Source organism: Squalius cephalus, assembly GCF_949319135.1.
Source record: "Squalius cephalus genome assembly, chromosome: 2".
Classification (NCBI taxonomy): domain Eukaryota; kingdom Metazoa; phylum Chordata; class Actinopteri; order Cypriniformes; family Leuciscidae; genus Squalius; species Squalius cephalus.
In genome coordinates, this window is record NC_137123.1 from 24,932,153 (window position 1) to 24,952,909 (window position 20,757).

General features: G+C 36.8%; 1 protein-coding gene across 1 annotated transcript; it reads right to left on the reverse strand.

Moving 5' to 3' along the window:
- Positions 1-624: 624 nt before the first annotated feature.
- suclg1 (succinate-CoA ligase GDP/ADP-forming subunit alph) lies at positions 625-20,164 on the reverse strand. The gene is made up of 9 exons (XM_079851341.1): positions 19,885-20,164; positions 18,413-18,513; positions 14,756-14,872; positions 14,264-14,476; positions 11,515-11,572; positions 10,150-10,233; positions 9,895-10,046; positions 4,842-5,030; positions 625-972 (listed from the first exon to the last, which is right to left on the reverse strand). Exons 1-9 carry the CDS (start codon positions 19,916-19,918, stop codon positions 946-948), a joined length of 975 nt encoding a protein of 324 aa, XP_079707467.1. The 5' UTR covers positions 19,919-20,164; the 3' UTR covers positions 625-945.
- Positions 20,165-20,757: the final 593 nt, after the last annotated feature.

Consider the following 20,757-nt stretch of genomic DNA (forward strand, 5'->3'; position numbering starts at 1 on the left):
TCCTTGCTAAAAGCCTGGGACAGGTGACATGTAGTTTCGCTCTTTTCGATGCAAACTAGATTTCAATAATTTGGCCCATTTAGCTCTGCACATTCGTCACGCTAAAGTGAAAGTTGTCATATGAAAAGACTAAATAATCCATCTGCTGTCCAACTCTCAATGATACTTCATGACAACATTACCTGACAACGACACCGCCTTCAGTACAGCTTTTCGAAATCCGTCGTGGCCATCTTCATGAGTATAATTGCACCTGCCACATGAAGTAGATGCTGAAAAAAAATATCTGCTTTCAATGCCACAGAAGAATGACATTTAATGCACTCAAAGACTCAGGGAGCCAGAAGATCACGCTGAGCCCGGTTGAATTGCAAAAAAGAAACTCAAAAGGCTTTCAATTGTGCAAATGAGTTCCGGCGCAAAGGGAGAACAGCATTCTAGAGCGATTCAGTTCAAAAATCACACATTAGCTCTCACAGAGGGGCGATAGATTTATCAAGACTGCCCAAAGGATAACATGCATCTTTCAATTACACCATCGCCAGAGACGTGCAATTGAGCAGCTGTCTGTAAATGGAGCGTATACAATGATGAAAATGTACAAATAAATTAACTACTACAAGGTAGTGTATTAGAGATATATTTTCTGGGAGGGGGAAGAGGACATCATCACATAAAGCAACAAATGGCTGACATTGCTCCGAGTGTAGCTGGATTACAAGGTGAACATGTTCCTGTGTTGTACACTTCTAAGACAAAGGCTGTGATAGATTTTGAAATGTTTTTATTTCCTCTGGTCCAAATACGGACCATGTATTCATAGAATCAGCTGAAAACACAAAGTGTGCGCACGGTTGAGCCTGGAGGAAGGTGCTGGGCTCCAGCAGGGATGAAGGTCCTAAGGCAGGGAGGGCAGTCTGTTTCTCACACTCTCCCTCTAACACGTTACAACATCTTCCTCTTCTCAAACTCCTGCAGAGAACAGGGAAGTGCAAACAGGAGTCAAACAAACATGATCAGCAAGGGTCCGCCTCGAATATGTCAGGGGTCTGTTGTGCGGTTAGTTTGTGCGAGTCAACAGAGTTTACTGGTTTAAAGGGATGAAATAGACAATACAGAAGATAAATTTGGTGAATTAAATATGGAAATGGAGGGAAACATAAAAGAAAAGGGATTCATAAGGCAGTCACCTGATTATTTTAAATCTTACTTAAAAACGTTTTATGTATTGTTTTTACTATGCGAAGCACTTTTCGAAACCCATTTAAAGTGTATTATTATTATTAAAACAAAAATACGTTTTTCTTTTAATTTGATATTTGCGCATTAGTAACAAACCTCCTCTAGCGTTCATGTTTGGTGTTGTCAGGTGTCCCAAACAGAGCTTTTCTCTTAAAAGAATACATTTCTTCTCTGTGTTTTTACTTAATCTTTGCAATCTGTGCATGCTCTCGACACTGCGGTAAAAGCGGAATGGAAAACACAGACAAATATGTATGTTTGAGTTTAGCGATTTCCATTGCGATAAAGTGTCATACAGCCAGTCTGTGTGTCTTCACAAGTCACTTGTGCTGTTTGTGCGAATAAATCTGCCATCATACATTCAGTGATGAACTATAATAAAACCAAACATGGATACCAACCATATTGTTTGTGCTTAGTATGGAATAAATACACTTTTAATGAAAATAGTTTGAAAACAACATAGCCACTGTATGCTATCAGTGTTTAGTGTATTAACTAGTATTGTTCACCAAAACCATGCATTAAGTATTGATTTACCGTTTTATGAAGCTATCATAGTTGTTTAAATGAAGTGTGTATGTGTGTGTGTGTGTGTGTGTGTCTCTACCATTTTTTAAATGGCTAGACTGTTCAGGCTTTATTTAGTCATCTTGGCATCTCTAAGAGTCTAATAGAATCTATTGGAATATTTTTTTTTTTTTTTTTTTCAGATGTGGAAATGCTGAAAAGCTCCCTGCATTAAACAGGAGATGGCTTTGTGAGTCTCAGGATTTGAGGCCATATAAAGGTTAATCACACAGGAAAAAAAAGGGGAAAAAAACATTTACAGAAGCTGTGGGTAAACACATAAAGCTGTGAGAAATGCATTGTATGATACAAAGACAAATGTAGATTGTTCCAGTCAGGAATAGCTATTTACATAGTTAATTTACAAAGGCATACAGCTACAGGGTGATGCATTGTGCTTTTGAAAATGCATTTTCCTCAACTAAGGGTGACGGAATGGTGCATTTCAGAGAGAATTCCCTTATGCAAATGTCATGTTTTAGAGACGAAGATGCTCTGGATCTAAAGTAAAAATACTTGAAGCTCTACTGCCATCTAGTGGTCAAGCAGTGCATTGTCTCCAGCACTCTGAAATAATATTGCAGGAAATGGCCTTGAGTAACATAAGAAATTAAGTATTTGCTGTGATTACATCATTAGTAATGAGAGAGAGGGTAAATGAATGAGAGCATGATTAGTATCTTCCTGTGTTGTATCCAGTAGTACACACACTAGTAGGACTGGATGGTTTACTGAATATTCACAACATATTTGCAAATATTTTGTGATAGGACTACATGTGAAATAAAATGAATGAGCGTGCATATTAAGTCATTCATTTTCTTAAAAAATGTAAAGCGCTAATAAAGATACTTGGCAAAAATGGTGTTAATTTTTTTGGATACATTTCCATGAATTAGTTCAATTTGTCTGCTTACCTTAAGATTTAAAACACTGATTCAAAAGTTTATTTGTATCATCAGTCAAAAAATCTTTACAAAAGTATACACTATACTATACTTCTACACTTTAAATATTGCTGTAAACTACTCTGTATTGCTATTTTAAACATTTTCATTTTTTCAAGATGATTTCGTTTTCAAAAGTGATGGAAAAGCTGATGGAGTAATCATTACTCCAGTTTTCAGTGTTACATGATCCTTCAGAAATCAATCTAAAATGCTTATTTGGTGTGCAAGAAACATTTATTATTATTTTGTTGAAAAAGTTCATATTTTTCTGAAATATTTATATTTTTCAGGATTGTTTGATGAATAGAAAGTTCAAAAGAACAGCATTTGACCGCAATTTAATGCATCCTTGAATTATTACAACAATCTTGCTGACCCCAAACGTTTTTAACAGTAATGTACATCTAATTGTTCTTTTGTTCACTTAAAAGTAAACATCAAAAGTGATCATTACTTTAAGCGACCATATTAAAAGTGTTCACCTAAAGGGTTAACCAAAATTCTAAAATCTAAATTCTTTCATTAATTATTCATCCTTGTGTCGTTCCAAACCTGTAAGACTTTCAGGTAACACAAATATATTTTTTAAAGAAATCTGAGAGCTTTCTGTCCCTCTGTTAACAGCCTACGCAATTACCACTTTGACACTTCAAAACGTTCATTAAGAGATAGTAAAACTATCCAATCTAATTGAGCGGTTTAGTTTCAAATTTTCTAAAGAGACACGATCGCTTTATATGATGAACAGATTGAATTTAGGCTTTTATTCACATAAACATTCATCAACACACATCAGTTGTGGTAGACGGAAGCTCAAGCGTGTTCGCTTGACGTGCGAGAACCAATGAGGTTCATTCTTGTTTCCATTACGTTTGAGCTTCTCCAAGAACCAATGAGGTTCATTCTCTCGGGTCAAGCAGTTTCGGTTGAGCTTCTGCTTATATTCGTTGATCAATGTTTATATGTGAATAAAATATTAAATTATATATGTTCATCATATAAAGCGATCGAGTCTCTTCAGAAAATTTGGACTAAACCGCTCAATTCATATGAATTAGTTTTACGATCTCTTTATAAACTTTTGAGACCAGAAAGGTCTCAGATTTCATCAAAAAGATCTTCATTTATGTTCCGAAGATGAACAAAAGGTATTACGGGTTTGGAAAGACATGAGGGTGAGTAATTACTGACAGAATTTTCATTTTTGGGTGAACTAACTCTTTCATTTTAAATTTGATTTGGTCAAAATGATGCATAAAAAGAGATAATGAATAGAGTCATAAAGCTGACAAATATTTCTTGGCTATATCATCCAGGCATAAACACAAGGAATAATCAGAGACACTGTGGGATAAAGGTTGATACATCGTGAGTTGTAACATATGTGTGTGTGATAAAATGGAGAAAAAGCTTTGAGGCGTGCGTATGTGGCATCATTATTAAATCGGCCAATGAGATAAACACAGATGTATGAACACAATGGGCTGCAAAATTAACAACCAGCCAGAGTGTTTTTCATCATTACTTCCAATGATTACAAATTAGAATCCAGGGGTGTGGTGGAAGAGGAAAGAAAATGGTATTGATGCAGAGGAAGGAGCGTTTGCTAGTGCTGATAATGAAAGGCTAAAATGATGAATGAGTATAATACACGCTTTCACTTTTTATACATCTTGTTAAAAGCGCTGGCTGTGTTAAATTGAGATAAAGAGGCAGAGCTGCTAACTCACCAATATAAATGGAGCTTTGTTCATTTTCTCTCTTGCGGTGTAGCTTTCTATTGAATATCTTACGGTAAAAACTGCTGTGATTGTCTAAGGGGGCCCTTTATATTAGTCACTGTTTGGCCCATAGAACACTTTAAAAAGAGTTCTCAGCAAGCTGACCTCACTGTGAGGATTCAAACTAAAAGGAGGGAAATAAAAAAACAAATAGATTTTTTACTAAAAAGAACGTCTTTAATGGCTTGCTCACTGCATGCTTGAGTTTGCAGAAGCTAAAAACAGTTGAGCATTTAGACAGTGAGGTGTGAGCACTGTGGTGACTCTTACAGCTCACACAGAGAGAAAACCGTCTCACCTTGAATATGGTGCTGCCCAGCTGAGCCGGAGACATGCTGACGACGACTCCAGCCGACTGCAGCGCGGCGATCTTCTCTTTGGCACCCCCCTTGCCTCCAGCAATGATGGCTCCTGCGTGCCCCATTCTCCTTCCAGGAGGGGCTGTCAAGCCAGCAATGAACGACACCACTGGCTTAGCATTGGCACCCTAAAGAGTAAAAAAAAGACATAAGTTAAAAGACCTTTTTTTTTTTTACGAGATTAATACTTATATCCAGCTAGGATGCGTAAAGACTTTTACACTGTTACAACTTTTGCTTTCTCCCAAGAAAGTTTGCATTTACTCGCAAAACTTTTGCATTTCCCGGAGAAACGTTTTGTTCACTCGCAAAACTTTTGTGTTGCCCCAAGAAATGTTGTGTTTGCTCGTAAAACTTTTATTGCCCCAAAAATGTTTGCGTTCGCTTGTAAAACGTAAGTGTTCCCCCAAGAAATGTTGTTTGCTCGTAAAACGTTTGCGTTGCCCCAAGAAAGTTGCGTTAGCTTGTAAAACTTTTGTGTTCCCCAAGAAACGTTTTGTTGCCCCAAAAAACGTTGTGTTCGCTTTAAAAATGTTTTTGTTCCCCTAAGAGCTCCTTAGTTTTCAACACTGATAATAAGAAGAAATGATTCTTGAAATTGTTGAAATAAATAAATAAATAAATAAATAAATCTTAAAAAATCTTTCTTTTTTAAAAAAAAACTGACTTGTGTGCGTTTATACAAAATTAGTCTTGGGTATCACAATGTACACCAAAAATGTGTTTAATTTGACCACTGCATTATGGGTATCCATTAAAATAACTATGGTCATAGTGAAGCTAAGTAAGGCCTACAAGAATAATGTTTTGAGACAATTACAGGAAGTGAGTCTATTTTTATAGACTTGTAAATAAGAGGCAAAGATAAGTGCAGGGGCTTTTAGATGGTGCATACTGTGCTCAAAATTGGCATTACAAAGGAGGCAGATCAAGGCATCTAATAGCGTGTGTGGGAGTAAGCAGATGGGCAGACAGTGGTTAGAGTCTGTCATTTAATACAATCTCACTTTCATGGAAGGTAATTTGTCATGTCCATGCCAATTAACTGCCATCGCTGATGGACCATCATGCTCAGGCTGTTTTTTCCTCATTCCAACCATATTTTGTCCTCATGAATGACATCATAATTCCAGAGTGGGATGTGGGCTGTCGTAATCGCACCAGCGTGGGGCAACAGGTTGATGAGAGTGTCTAGAATGAAATGGTAGACTAGCATTTTGGATGTTTTTATGGCCGTTTTGACAGCTTTTCTTAGAAAGGCTGAAATACTAAGCTAAATACTAACTTTGAACTCTGATGAGGTTGTACCAAAAACTCAAGGCTTGGGTGGTTAGCAAGTGTCAGTCACATCAATCTGGGGGGGGGGGGGGGAACATATATATGTAATGACAGAATAAAAAATAAATAAAAAAAAGTGTAAAAAACAAACAAAACGAAAAAACGGTGTATTCTGATAAAACTATGTCATCTTATAATTATATTACAGAAGATATTTTTCAGTTGTATACTTCTGGGGGTTCCTGTCCTGTGTCAGCTGAACTATTGCCAGAGATCAATAGGAATGCAAATGAATTGTTTTCTACGGTGTAATAGACCTCCCTGGGCTCAAATGGAGCCAGCACTAAATCAGACGTGCCCATTAGAATCTCACAAGAGGGAAGGTTCCTAAACTTCACAGGCAATTTTTGATTTCACAAAAAACTTTTAATGGGAATGGAAACTTGAGGTAGAGACGATGAAATGAATGTGACCGCCAGTCAAAGACAGTCTAACCTAATACTTGATAATCTTCAACTACCCGCTAACTTTATAATGCGCCATTATAAAGTCTTCGGTTCAAAGCTCAAGCTCTGCTCAAGCTGTTCATGTTCATGCAGCCGACTGCAGACTAAAGCCTAATCTGGGAAGATTACGATAATGAACTGAGGTAATTACATTTTGCTCATGCACAAAACCTTGAGAGAATGCTGAAATGGAACGCCATCCTTTCATTTTGAGCTCCTTTTTTGTTGAATGACAATGACTTTCTCAAACACTCTCTAGACAACCCTATTTTAAAGTAACCCGAATGCTGTCATTATATACTCGCTGTTGTTGCGAAAATTCTGTGGACATGTTTGGAACCATATGTGGATGAGCAGATGATGACAGAAATGTAATTTTTGGGTGAGTGATCTCTTTAGAAGTGTACGAATTGAATGGATTTTTACAGAAAAATAGATGACAGATATGCAATGAACGTTTGCAGAAAACACAATTGGTCAGGTTTCCATGTTAACTATTGGAAAGCTTCCTCTCGATCATTCAGCAGCTCCCAATATTGTCATGGTGACTGTGGACTGCAAGTGGATCTTAATGGGCAACGTTCCCTAGGTGACAAATGTTAGCAATAAGCAAAAACAAGCATATAGCTGACAAGCACATGAGAGGAATATTCATATCAATATGCTAATTTGGCTGAAAAGCAATTTTGCAGTTTGCCTTGGCAATTCTGACACAAGGACTTACTGGTGTATGCGTTTAGTAGGGAGTTGATAAATTGACAGAAAAGAGGAAAACACCATTATTTGCACAATGCCACAGCAGCTAATAAAAATAAATAAAAGTACCAGATATGGATCCAACAGGAAGTGTGGGGGCGTTTAAATGTGCTGTGAAGTTATGGGATTGGACCATGAGCTTTTTGTCACTACTATTATTCCAAAAGAAAAAAACAGACGCTCTTCCTAGGCCAGTCTAAAAGGGTTCATACAACAACATAAATCTGACACAACTTTTTCAAGAGCTAATAGTTTACAAGCTCCTGTATGGATTGCCGCTTCCATTACCGTCTAGAACCAGATGTATCATCCCTGTCCGCACTTCTTAATGAGACTGGCATGCGTTTAACAGTCTGATCGATTCAGGTCTTGTTAACAGCGGCACAAACGGAAAATTTCATAACTGCCAAATGCTTCTCCCAAGGCTGAATCCACTGGATGAAATGTAGCATGACCATGTATTGATCTCCATTATTCATGGCCAAGGCCATCTTTGGAGCATTCACTTAAAAACTACCTTGTTGAGGTAATGAGAAAAGTTTACCTGAAAGGACCAATTTCACACAATCTGCAACTAGTCGGTGAGGAATAATTCAATTCCCCCACTAATTTAATTGACAGGCCGGAAAAGAGGAAAGTTTCACAGCGCTAATGCGTGCTCAAAGAGCTACATGCTCGCTTTTCTCAGAGTACACTAAAACGCTTAATGGTTTATGCAACAGTGAAACTTCTCAACAATGCTGAAAATTGCAGGTTGACATTCGCCATGTCAGTTCAATTTAAATGTGGCAACAATAAGAACGAGCTCTTTAAAACAGTCTGATTCACCGGATGGAGAAGAGGCTCTTTGAACATGAGGCACTTGTTCATGCAGTTAACATATTCAGAGCGATTTGCTTGATTTTCCTGAGGTTACCGCGCCCCTCCGCTGCCACGCTCTCAGACTTGAGTTCCATCTGAATAACGTCTGGCTGTCTGAGTTCCTCTTGAGAAAATGGACTTTCGTGCATCAGTTTGCTGTACGCAATTTGGCACAATCAGCACGGCTGAAACTATTTCATGAGTATTTCTCATGCCAACGCTTGTTTTTCAACATCACCGACAGAAAAATTCTCCCAATGCAAGAAACTTGTAAATGCATCAGCTCTCTCTATGGCTCTCAGACTGGAGGAATAAATTTGACATGCTTAATGATGACACAAATTGAGGCGCTGTTACAGGAGTGGGGGAGGTCTTTGATTGTGAGTGAAATTCAACCAGGCTGGTCCAAAGATCACAATGAGAACCCTGTAGATATTTCTTCACAGCCAAAACAGATCAAAGAGCAGCTGGAGGCTGTTTTCTCATTCACAGAAACAATGTAAGCTCAGGGGTGAGTAGCTCCAGCCAGCAAAGAAAGAGGAGCTCCATGTGAGGTGAGGGTTCCTGTTAGTTGGAGAAAGCTGCCGATATCCAGAAGATGAAAAACATTGTGTAGGTCCCAAGGGCGAAGAAAAACTAAGCACTGATTCATGGGTCTAAAAGTGATTCGTGAATGAATAGCAGTGATTCTTAACCTTTGAGTGGTGTGTGTGTGTGTGTGTGTGTGTGTGTGTGTGTGTGTGTGTGTGTGTGTGTGTGTGTGTGTGTGTGTGGAAGATCTTAAAGGCAGTTCACCAAAAATGAAATAACAAAACCAGCATAAAATATGCATGAGATGTCTTTTGAATGGATAAAATAGCTTTCTGTGAAGAACAGACGGAAATATTAAACCTCATTTGCATGTTTAAATATGACATCTGATGTCAATGACGCCAAACATCATCAGTTCTCCATGTCTCATAAAAGATCACGACTTGTTAAATTTGAATGTGTCCCTATTTGAACTGTGCTACTGTGTAGGAAATGTTTTCCATTGACTTACAGCCATTTTACTCTGTTCCTCACACAAAACTATTATATGACTTCAGAAGACTTGAGTATAGTGAAAGAGTCAAATGGATTACTTTTATGAAGCTTGACAGCCCCTGGTCTCTATTCAGTGTTAATGGTTTAGAAAAAGAGTATTGTGAACATCCTGACTAACATTTCCTTATGTGATTGACAGAAGAAAGTATATGGGTTTGAATGAATGAAGAGGGTTCATTTTAGGGTGAACTATTGCTTTAACTTTACCTGTATACAGCCAGAAATATTGTTTATTTTGCATGCATTTGCTGAACAAATTTGGCCTAAAAATAAAAATAATATAAAAATAAAATAAAATGCATTTGCTGGAAGTTAACCAACAACTGGAGGTTGCTGTTGTAGAAAAATTTGGAGATAGCACAAAGATAGCCTTGTGTTATGAGGGTAAGGAAATAAGTGTTAAAAGGTTGAGGTAATATTATTAGATGCATTCAGACATATAACCTTTAAATTTAACAGCATTTCTCATTTAAGAAATCACGTGTGAACATTAGAAGCAGCTTACAGAGTTGTGCTGTTTCAGGTACTCTGCCGCATTCTCTTCCGCATCTCCTCCAATTTCTCCAATCAGAATGATGCCTTCGGTTTTTGAGTCCTGCAAGAACACCTCCAGGCAGTCAATGAAGTTAGTGCCATTAAAAGGGTCTCCACCGATACCTGAAAGAAAAGACACTTTATTCAAAGACCTCTCTGCACTAAACACTTCCTGTAGTCTAGGCAGATGCATTATAATGGATGACTGATGGCTAGTTTGCCATACCAATGCACAGCGACTGGCCCAGACCCACTTGGGTCGTCTGATGTACTGCTTCATACGTAAGAGTGCCCGATCTAGATACAATGCCTGTGAAAATAAAGAGGAGAATAGAGCAAGATAAAGATAAATTGCAATTTTATAATGTAATTTGTGTTGTTAATTGAACATATTCATTTAGTACAACTAACTATTAGATTAAAAAACATGACTGACAATTTAAATTTGCACACTGCAGTACTTAACTGGCAAAGGTTCAAACATATGATTACTTAAAAGGTACAGTATATAATGTAATTAACAGACAGCCCTAAATTAATACATCAAAGTGTGAGTCTCTACTTCTCTTCCACTGATTATGTGTTCTGCAGACCAAACATTTAGAAGAAAAGGTTATATATAGAAACTTAAAGGGTTCTTTCGGGTGCTGCAAGATTTAGTTTTAATTAATACATTTTTCATTTGGATGAAATTGTATGAATTAAACAGTTTATAAACATACTTTATTACAAGAAAAAAATTAACTAACCATTAAACATGACAGTATTATGTAATCATTTAAGACATTTCTCCTTGTATAGAACATTTTTGGCATTAAGAGTTCTTTAAAATTCAGAAGTCAAGAAATCTAGGGTTGTACATTGAACCACATTGAACGCTTTTTTTTTTTCTAAGAGTGTAGTTTCCTGTCTTCACAATATTCTAGAGAGCAAAAATGTAAATTCCTAGTAGCATTTAACATTTTAATGCATTTTTGCTGTTCTCAGTTCTGTTCCTAATGCCCAATGAAACCAGGGGGCAACTAGCCAGCGTTAAAAAAAAATCTTTACAAATGTCAAATGTAACCTAGTAACAGTACTGGAAAAGGCCAATTTCAGCTGAACCAATTCCAGACAGATGAGGTCACAACTCTTATTATAGGAACAGGCACCAAGCTGAACTCTTGAGTACTATTCTTCAGAGCTCAAAAACCTGTGGTATCTGTCTAGTGATGTGACTGCAAAATTCCTTGACAGAGCACTGATGAGAAGTTATCTGCACCGCTCTCTTTTTAGCAGTCTGAACACTGCGTTACAGTCTACATCTGAGTTCATGTTCGAGCAGAGACTTTTCATCATTCCTGACATGGTGAGACACACTTACAAATCCGACACATTAAAAAGGGTCCATCTCAAATCGAGATCCTGTGGCTCTGTCTGTCTGATGCTTATTTTATGAACTTGAAGACAGGAGGAATGCTAGGCTTTGCAAGGATCTTTTAAGATCCTATTCAATCAGTAAGTGAGCTGCTCCAGTGTCAAACTCTTCAGGAAGGATGACTGAGGGAGTTTACTTTGTCATAAAAAAGGTGTCATCCAGTGGAGCTCTTACCAACTCTTCCTTTCTTGTGGATGTGTCCAGGCATGATCCCAATTTTGCACTCGCCAGGCTGCAAGTAGAGAAATTAAAAGTTGAAATTATATATTTTACTATTTATATTTTAAACATGAAATCAAAACTGACCCAATTCAATACAGATTCCAGGGGGCATATACATACACAATAAAGCCGCTCAGAGTAAAATGTTAGTCTTAAGTGTGTCAAAATTCTATTTTATTTTTATTCCTAGACTTAAGAATAAGTGTGATTAATTAAGCTAATTAATTAAGACTAGGTCTCAGCTCCTAAATTAATTAACAGTGCTGGAGAGGTGTCCTAACCTAGTTAGGATAAACAAGATGGCAGCAGAGAGGAGACCACACACTTTAATTTCACAAACTTCGTCAATTTCAAACCAATTTGAGCCCGATTCAGACCCTGACAATATTAAAGATCAAGAGGATCGTCCAGAACGGATTTCACAGGATGTTTATGGTATGTTTTTTTGTAATTTTCTTATACATTATAGATACGACGTTATCCACCATTTAAGTGTGATATTTGTCCGAAAACTAAGGTGATACAAATAGTAAGTGATGAACAACCATGGTTAATTGTCCTAAGGAGCGGTGAACCGTCTTACAAAAGCGAGAGCTTAAAAAAGCAACAGAAAACAAAGCTGTTCTCCATAAAAAGGGCAGTGCACAGATAAACGTTTGGGTTTAGGAACAGTGTTTAAAATAAATGAACCACTTTAAGTTCGTCAGCCTAAGGAAGGTCAAACAAATGAGTTTTGGAAACGTTCTGGAAAAAACAGTGTCTCTTTGACATTGCAGCAAGCTCAACCAGGCCTCGTCCACTTTTTTGCATATTCCGTTGCCGTGGATTATTTAAATGAGTAACAATGTGACTTCATAAGATCCGGAAAAATCATGTTGTAGTCCAAACAATCTAAGTGTATCCATCCATGATAAAAGTGCTCCACACGGCTCTGGGGGGACAATAAAGGCCTTCTGAAAAATATCCATATTTAATACTTTCTCGACTAAAATAACTAGCTTCCGGCAGACGGCCTATGCAAGTCGACTTATGCCAAAAGAGTAAATCAAAAAGGTTTTCTTAATGTTTTTGCTGATTTTCTGAATGCTGATTTGCTGCACAAAATCATTTTTTTTAATCAATTCTGAAAACAGTTGCATTGCTAAATATTTCTGATTTAAGAATCTTTGATCAATAGAAAATTCAATAGAACAGCAGCTAGTTGAGATAGAAATCTTTTGAAATCTAAAAATGTTTTACTGCCACTTAATCAATTTTAACATGTCCTTGCTGAAAAGTACTAATTCCTTTTTTTTTCTTTTTTTTTTTTATATATATATTACTTTTTTTTTTTTCTAGAAACTTTAAAATGGTAGTGTATAGAGACCATTTCCCACAATCTATTCTAAACCATTTCAGATGGTTTAAGTCAAAACCCAAGTTTCCACAACCTAATATCCTGATTAATCTGTCACATTACGGAAGTAAAATGGGTTGTGAATGTGCTCCATATTGAATTTAAACAGTGTTTTTAAAAGAGACAGTGTTCAAAGAGTGGCTTCTTTCTTCTACAATTTTGCCAACTTCAACCATATGCCTTCTCTTCAAAACTTACAGCATTTTAATCTCATAATACAAATCCTGTGTTAGTTGACTAAGGTTTCCAAAAACCTGTGTGGGTACAAAAAAAAAAAAGGTAAAGCTTTAGTTTAGGGTCCAATTCTCACTATTAACTAGTTGCTTATTAGCATGCATATTACTAGGATATTGGCTGTTTATTAGTACTTATACCATGGGCTGTTTAAATACTCGATTCTGATTGGCTGGAAGGTGTGCAGTAAAACCGTTTAATGCACAGGTAGTTCCAGTCAGTTTGATTACAGTTCGAAATTAATCCGCTACATTGGTAACCATAGTAACACAGATACACTTGCAAGCAGAGTGAGAGACGCATATGAAAACGTTTAGGTAGGCTTAAGCAACGAGGGGACTGTAGCTGCTAGACTTTAAAGAAGAGATCGACGCACACAGGTAACGTTAACTCGTGCACGCATCTCTCTCTCTCTCTCTCTCTCTCTCTCTCTCTCTCTCTCTCTCTCTCTCTCTCTCTGTTCCTTCTCCTTCAGTTCTCTGTCTCTCTCTTTTAATAATGAATATAAATAAATGTGAATTCATTCAAATAAAAGCAATCCGATGGCTCTACTTTATTTAAAGCGGACGGAGTGCAAGAACTGACGAGCCTAAACTTAAGAAATAACCGTCATTTTTACACGTCTGTTAAAAAATTACACTTTAAACATCAGTTACAGCTTTAACTTATTTTTAACTTGGCAAATAACCAAGGTATAAGCGGGATAATCCACGGCTAGCCATGCATTAAAGAATTTTAATGCACTTCGTAGAGGCAACCACCCTCCGCTTCGCGTCGGGTGGTTCTTCGCCTCTACGTCGTGCATTAAAATTCTTTAATGCATGGCTAGCCGTGGATTATCCCTTACTTATAAAGCACATATTAATGTCTTATTCTTATGAGCTTATTCTACATCACTTAATAACACTACCTAAACTTAACAACTACCTTACTAAATATTAATAAGCAGTAATTAGGAATTTATTGAGGCAAAAGTCATAGTTAATAGTTAGTTAATAGTAAGAATTGGACCCTAAACTAAAGTGTGACCAAAAAAAAACAAAAAACAAAAAACATAAGTGCAGCTCTCACGTTGATGACACCGGGACAGTTGGGGCCAACGAGGCGGGTCTTGTTCTGGCGGAGCAGCTTGTGTTTGACCCGCACCATGTCCTGCTGAGGGATTCCCTCTGTGATGCAGACAGCTAGTGGTATCTCTGCGTCAATTGCTTCGATGATGGCGGCTGCAGCGAAAGGGGGCGGCACGTAGATCACGGTGGCTTCAGCCCCGGTGCCATCTTTAGCCTAAAAAACAAATTAAGAATCATTCACAGAACTAAAAAAATACTAGGTCAAACATCCAATTTTAGCATTCCAGTTGCAGTTGGGCTTTATTTGAAAGTGTTTAAACTGATAAGGATTAAACAACCAGCCTCTGGCCTTTAACACTTCTGTTACGGTTGGCATCGCCTGCTCTAAATAAGTCCCCTTAAATGTCCCCTAGTACCCTCAGAGAATCAGACCAGCTGTCCAAAAAGTAACTGTGGCTCAAAGGAGTTTGTCAGCAGTCACACAGGCCATTACCTCCTTTACAGAGTTGAAGACTGGCAGACCCAGGTGTGTTTTGCCCCCCTTGCCTGGGGACACTCCTCCTACTAAGTGAGAGCCATAGTCCAGAGACTGCTGACTGTGAAAGGTGCCCTAAAGACAGAGAGAGAAAAAAAGAGATCATTCAATGAAGGAAAGAGATGAATTTAGCTTACTGACAGCATAGTCAGCTTGTAATGTATTAACATTAAATGGGTCACATCACAAAACAAAAGGAAAATCAGGTTTACTTTTGAGGAAAAGATCTTGGTGTACTATGAAAACATACAGTAACTTTGAGAATGAGAACACAAAACTTCATCCCCTGTCCAAAAAGATTGTTTGTTGAGGATACAAACTACTCATTCTGAACAGACAGATACTATCATTCCTAAACATCAAAAGAACTAAAGATATAAGTGAAGTGTGTGAAAGTTCACTAAACCTTGAGCCATTTCTGCTCATGTGAAGCACCTGTTGTTCTGCAAATCTTAGCAGTTGAAGGAGTGGCTGAAATTTATTTTTAACCAGGTCCATGATCATTTTATTCAATTTGATCTTAACCATTAATAAAGCATAATTTTTGATTGGTTTGTGACCACACAGCAACTGATATGCCGTACACTTTTCAAAGAAACTGCTAATAAAAAACGTTAGCGTTTGTATTGAACTCAAAAGCAAACCCGCTGCCAGAGCATGAGCAGACCAAAGTGCAAAGGTGGCCTTTCTCAAAAGGTATAAAAATTATAGACAATATACAGTACATGGACCTCAATAAAATAGAACAAATTAAAATAAAGTAAAATATAAATAAAACAAACAGAGTAAATGGACCTTAATAAAATACAAACAAATAAAATTTTAAAAAAAGTCTGTAATATTTTAAATTACATCTGTATACCTAACATGTGACACACTGCTGGAACACAGAACCCAAACCATTACACAAAGGAAAAATATTTTGCGTAATGGTCACGCATAACATATTTTATGCACGATTTTGCAAGATTTGCAGTATGTAGATAAATCAGTTTAGCTTGGTTATTAAATTACAGACTAAATGTAAAGACACTAATGTGGAACATGATATATATACTTTCCCAGCATGCAGCCCAGAACATAGACTTACAAATGCACTTTCATTATTTGAAGCACTTTAAAATCAATGAATGCAGTCAAATAAAAATGTATCAGTAAAATACTATTTACCCATGATTAGGGATTTGAGCAGTCTGTGAAAATGGTACGTCACGAACTTTAACCTTCCATTCCCGCTATGTCCATGTTAATTATTACAAATTATTTTGAAACATCACAGATAAGTCCAAAGGTAAGGGTCGCCAGTATCACGTCAATATCTACCACTGTAATGTTTTAAATATAATTAGAAAGAATGAGGAAACCTGGCACGTTTTCGATCCATTTCCCCTCCGAGCGTCCCCTTGCCAACTTTTCTACCATCATTTGTTCTCATGCTTTCATTAACGCTGAAGTGCTGAGCTAACTTTACCGTTTTTCCTGCACGCTGCCTCCGTTAACAGTGTAGCGATTAATTTGAGGTATGGTTTGCTTATATAGCCGAACAGCAAAGTTAATATGCCGCGATGACACTCTAGTCATTCCTCATCCCCTTCTAATTATAATGAGTGTTCATTAAAACTTCATCTAATAACCCTTTATTATGGTAAAGAGCCGTTTGTAAGAGGGTGAAGGAGAGTTAGAGAAATGCAATGAGAGATTGGAAATAAATCACAGGGGTGAGAAAAGCAAGGTTATTAGATGCTGTAGACGGAAGTTTTAGCGTAAAGGGCCTATGGGGAGATGTCAAGAACAATTGTGTCTGTCTCTCCTCCTTTCATAATAAAATAAAGCATGAAAGGATAGTACATTTAAAACCCAACACATGTATAACAATATTCTTTAAAGCGGTCATGTCATATTTTTATTTTATACATCTTAATTGCCCCTATTATAAAGGTTCTTTAGGTAGGAGACCTCTAAAACAACAGGTTTGCATACATGAAAGGTCAAAAAACACTTTAATTTTCTCCTAATATACATTGCAGACTACCTTATTTCTTAAAGGCTGAAAACGGTTCGTTCGAAAATTCAGCCTGTCTAAACCCCTGCTTTCCGTGAGCCTGGTCTGCTCTGATTGGATCAGACGGATGATTGGTCTACCTCTCGGAAACAAAACGCCTATTACCATAACTGAATTTCAGCTCTGGAGGCTTCCTCGGGACTTGTATACACAGTGATACGATCAGGAACGATGGCGTGGGTTTTTCCGTATCAATTCCAACATGAGTCGTCATCCTTTTGAAGTGCAGCAATGTGGATTCGCAGCGTCTTTTCGACATGTTGACAACACGAACCAAACTCTTCCAGGCCTCGGCTACAACTACAGTGTTTGACGGCGAGTTAAAGTAAACATGGTTTGCGGGCAGCCAACGAAGACCATAGGCTGGCATTGTGTAAAATTGGTATAGATAGGTATGAAACAGGAAGTGAGACTGGAATTGTTGACGACTCGTTTTAGGAGCCAATAACTCTATTTGTTGTGCACTTTGATCTTAAAAACTTTTACATTCACAAACAGATATATTACACACTGCATGAAAGGTAACATTTGAAAAAGCATAATAGGGGCACTTTAATATATTGATTTATAAACAAATGTATTTGTTATTTTTTGAATGCATCTTTTTTTCTTTCTTTTTTTATGGTTTCCTGGCACTTGTGTTTTTTAGAGGCATCAAAAACCACTTTGCATTCAAAATGTTGTGGCCGACATAATTACAAACGATGAAGAAAGACTGACCACTGTAGCGTTCAGTTCCTAAAAATTATGTGCAAAATTATAAATGCCCTTTTGGGTTTCATAAGCATACAGGCTTTACATCCACCTCATCAGATTCATCTGTTCAGTGGCTCACTGTTTGCAAAACCTGATTTATCCACTTTTTAATATTTTGGGTTAAATAAAACTTTGGCTTTATCGACAGGATCTGTGACATGATGTTAATTACCATAAAAATGATAAAAATGAAAAAGTGTCAAAACAACATTTATTATTGTTCATTTCGTTGCTGAGACTTTGTTATATACCTAAATTAACACACCAAAAAAAAGCTTATTGAGATATTTAAATGGTAGGCAGTCACGCTACAGATAATGTTTAGAGAAGTTTTATTCAGGCATAAAATGAAAGCTACATAGACTAAAAGATCGATATTGTCAAAAATTCCCTATCATCCACACAAATGACATGTTTACCTGTTGTAGTTTATCCAAAATAGACGGCAAAACACACCATCGGAGAAGCGCTAATTAAACGCCCCCAATGCGGTCACTGACTTCAGCCTTCCAAAACTGTTTCAACGGAAAATGAATTTTCAAATACTTTTGGTTGTGGAAATTTCAATGCATCTCTACATTTAACCCCTTATGGTCAGGTATGGTGAGTAGAAGATCAAGTTCAAAAAATACAGTGAGATTTCCTGTTATTGCTCAATTCTCAAGTCATTCAAGTGAGCCACAACCAATCAAATATTGGTTACTTCAATCAGCAACTAAACAAAAAGGTACTAAAATGAAACCAGAACTTTTCACATATTTGAGCTGAAATGCAGTGCATAGGCTGGGGTTACACACCTGTTTTCCTGTGAAGCCTTGACAGATGACCTTAGTGTTCTTGTCGATGTAAAGGTTCTTCCTGTTTCCAGTATAACAGTGTCTCACCCCAGCCTGCTGCACTGCAAATACAAAGACAACAGCAGTGGAATAAGTCAATACATACACATCCAAAAGTGTATGAAACATTTAAGAGGATTTTTACATTCTTAGTGAAGTCTGCATGACCAAATGTTGCTGTTTATATAAATATTGGATTTCTTGTTTTCATTTTGTGTCCAACACACCTGCAGTTTATTTATTAATCTGTCACACTAAATGCAAAGTCAACTTGGCAGCTATATTAGTAATCTAGGCCTAAGAAGTTGTTGTTGGCTTCTCTTTCACATTACTCTATTCGTTCCCTACAGTGTCTGATGTCCAAAGGTCATGCTGCCTTGACCTCTCAAATAGTTTAGAAATAACACAGGGTTGGAACAGACGGCAATAGTTGCAAAGCACCAAGCTGAACCAAAAAATCCAATAAGTTTATCAGTGATCAGCGAACAGTTTTGACTCTTGAATGACATAACAGAACAGAATAGGACTTCAATAAAACAGGCTATTGATCACATCTGACAGGATTAAACAGCCCGTCCACATTTCTCTAGGTTAAAGTTCACTAAACCACTCATAGACAAGGGGTTTTCAATCTTTTAGATGCCATGGACCCCCAATATGATCATACTTCCAACAGATGTGAAAGAACTGCATATTGCATTAAACCGCAATCTAATTAAGTTCGTGATTTACGGTTCTTAAAAAGCACATGTATCACAAAGGGAAGTTAGTCAACACTGCTTTCTGTTCAGCTGGAGTGAAAACTCCATTATTGACAGACAACTGAATTGCACAAGACTGGAAGAGTTAACCAAAAGTTTTAAAAATGGCAACACCATTTCACAGACATTGTACAATGCTCAGAGCATTTTCTACATTGTTATTATTATAGAATAAAACTAAGTATTTAAAATGTTACGCACATACAGTCAGTGAAGTACAAGCAACCACTAACCTACATGTCACACTGTCAACACGCGTTCAGCAGACTTATAAAGGATAGTGCCATCCTAGTTGAGGATGTGAGCAAAATTGTGATCATAACTGTTGCAAAGACACAGTCTCTGACCCTTCCAGCATATAAATAAGCACTAAGTTATATCAAATGATACTATCATTAACACATTAGAGACATTTTAAAAAGACAACCTCGTGACGAGGTTGAAATTAAACACATTTACCAGTACAGGTCACCCGTTGATAAGTCCACTGATATGTTACATTTGGTGCTGAAAACAGCAACACAACAGCATTAGCATTAGCTGACTATGTGTGTTTAATCGAAATAGAAAGAAATAAATGACTCCCACGTTTTCAATGTCTGCTGGAACAACGTCAAAACAAAGACAGAGATGTGTTTAAAATGTAACGACACTCGTGTTCGTTTTACTTACAGAGGAACCGGGCAAACAACCTGCTATGAGACATCTTCGGTCATTCACCAATGACACCGGACAGACATGGACCTAAACGTCAGCGTACATAGTAGTCCTGCTAGATGCCTGAGGAGATATAATCTCCTTAATACGGGGTAATTGCATTTTTTTACAGTCTGTGGGTAAATTACATCTAAAACACACTATAGCTTTACATGCGACTTTAGAAATAAATTGAACTCTGTATTTAGAATTAATCCATGAAAACGGGCATTATTTGCTTAAAAGCGCATGGAATGCTGGACAATGTTGTTCTGTATAATATAATATAATATAATATAATATAATATAATATAATATAATATAATATAATATAATATAATTAATTTGATTATTTGCAGTACTACACCACTGAAAGAAAGTGATATTAATACACAGTATCCATATTTTGATTTTATTTACAGTTAAAAAAAAATAGTTTAAACTTTGTAGGAGGTTAAATGAAAAGAGAAGACAGAAAGACACATTGTGAACATGACCACCCAGTCTACTAATGATCCACATGATTGCAAAAATAAAAGTTTAATAGCTTCCATTTTCTTTCAAAATGAAATTTCTGTGAATAGGGTTGGGGGTAGAACTACAAATAATGAATTATTTTGTACAAATTAAACATTAAAAATGAATGAATGAATGAATGAATGAACTGTGCCAGGAGTAAAATTACAATTTACAATAAATTGAATGCAAGCAATGTCAGGCTATTTATGTACAAAAAAGTAAATAATAATAATAATAATAATAATAATTGAATTACATCATGCAACTCAAATTGTATATAAAAAAAATAAAAAAATAAAAAAAAAACAAAAAAAAAAAACAGGGAGGTTC

What these genes read in the sequence shown, in the direction of transcription:
- suclg1 (XM_079851341.1), bottom strand. Translation starts at nt 19,918, where the DNA reads ATGTCTCATAGCAGGTTGTTTGCCCGGTTCCTCT. An exon ending in ACTGTCCCGGTGTCATCAAC is followed by an intron (nt 11,573 to 14,263) that starts GTGAGAGCTGCA and finishes CTCTACTTGCAG; the next exon opens with CCTGGCGAGTGCAAAATTGG. An exon ending in ACCTGAAACAGCACAACTCT is followed by an intron (nt 5,031 to 9,894) that starts GTAAGCTGCTTC and finishes TTTACTCTTTAG; the next exon opens with GGTGCCAATGCTAAGCCAGT.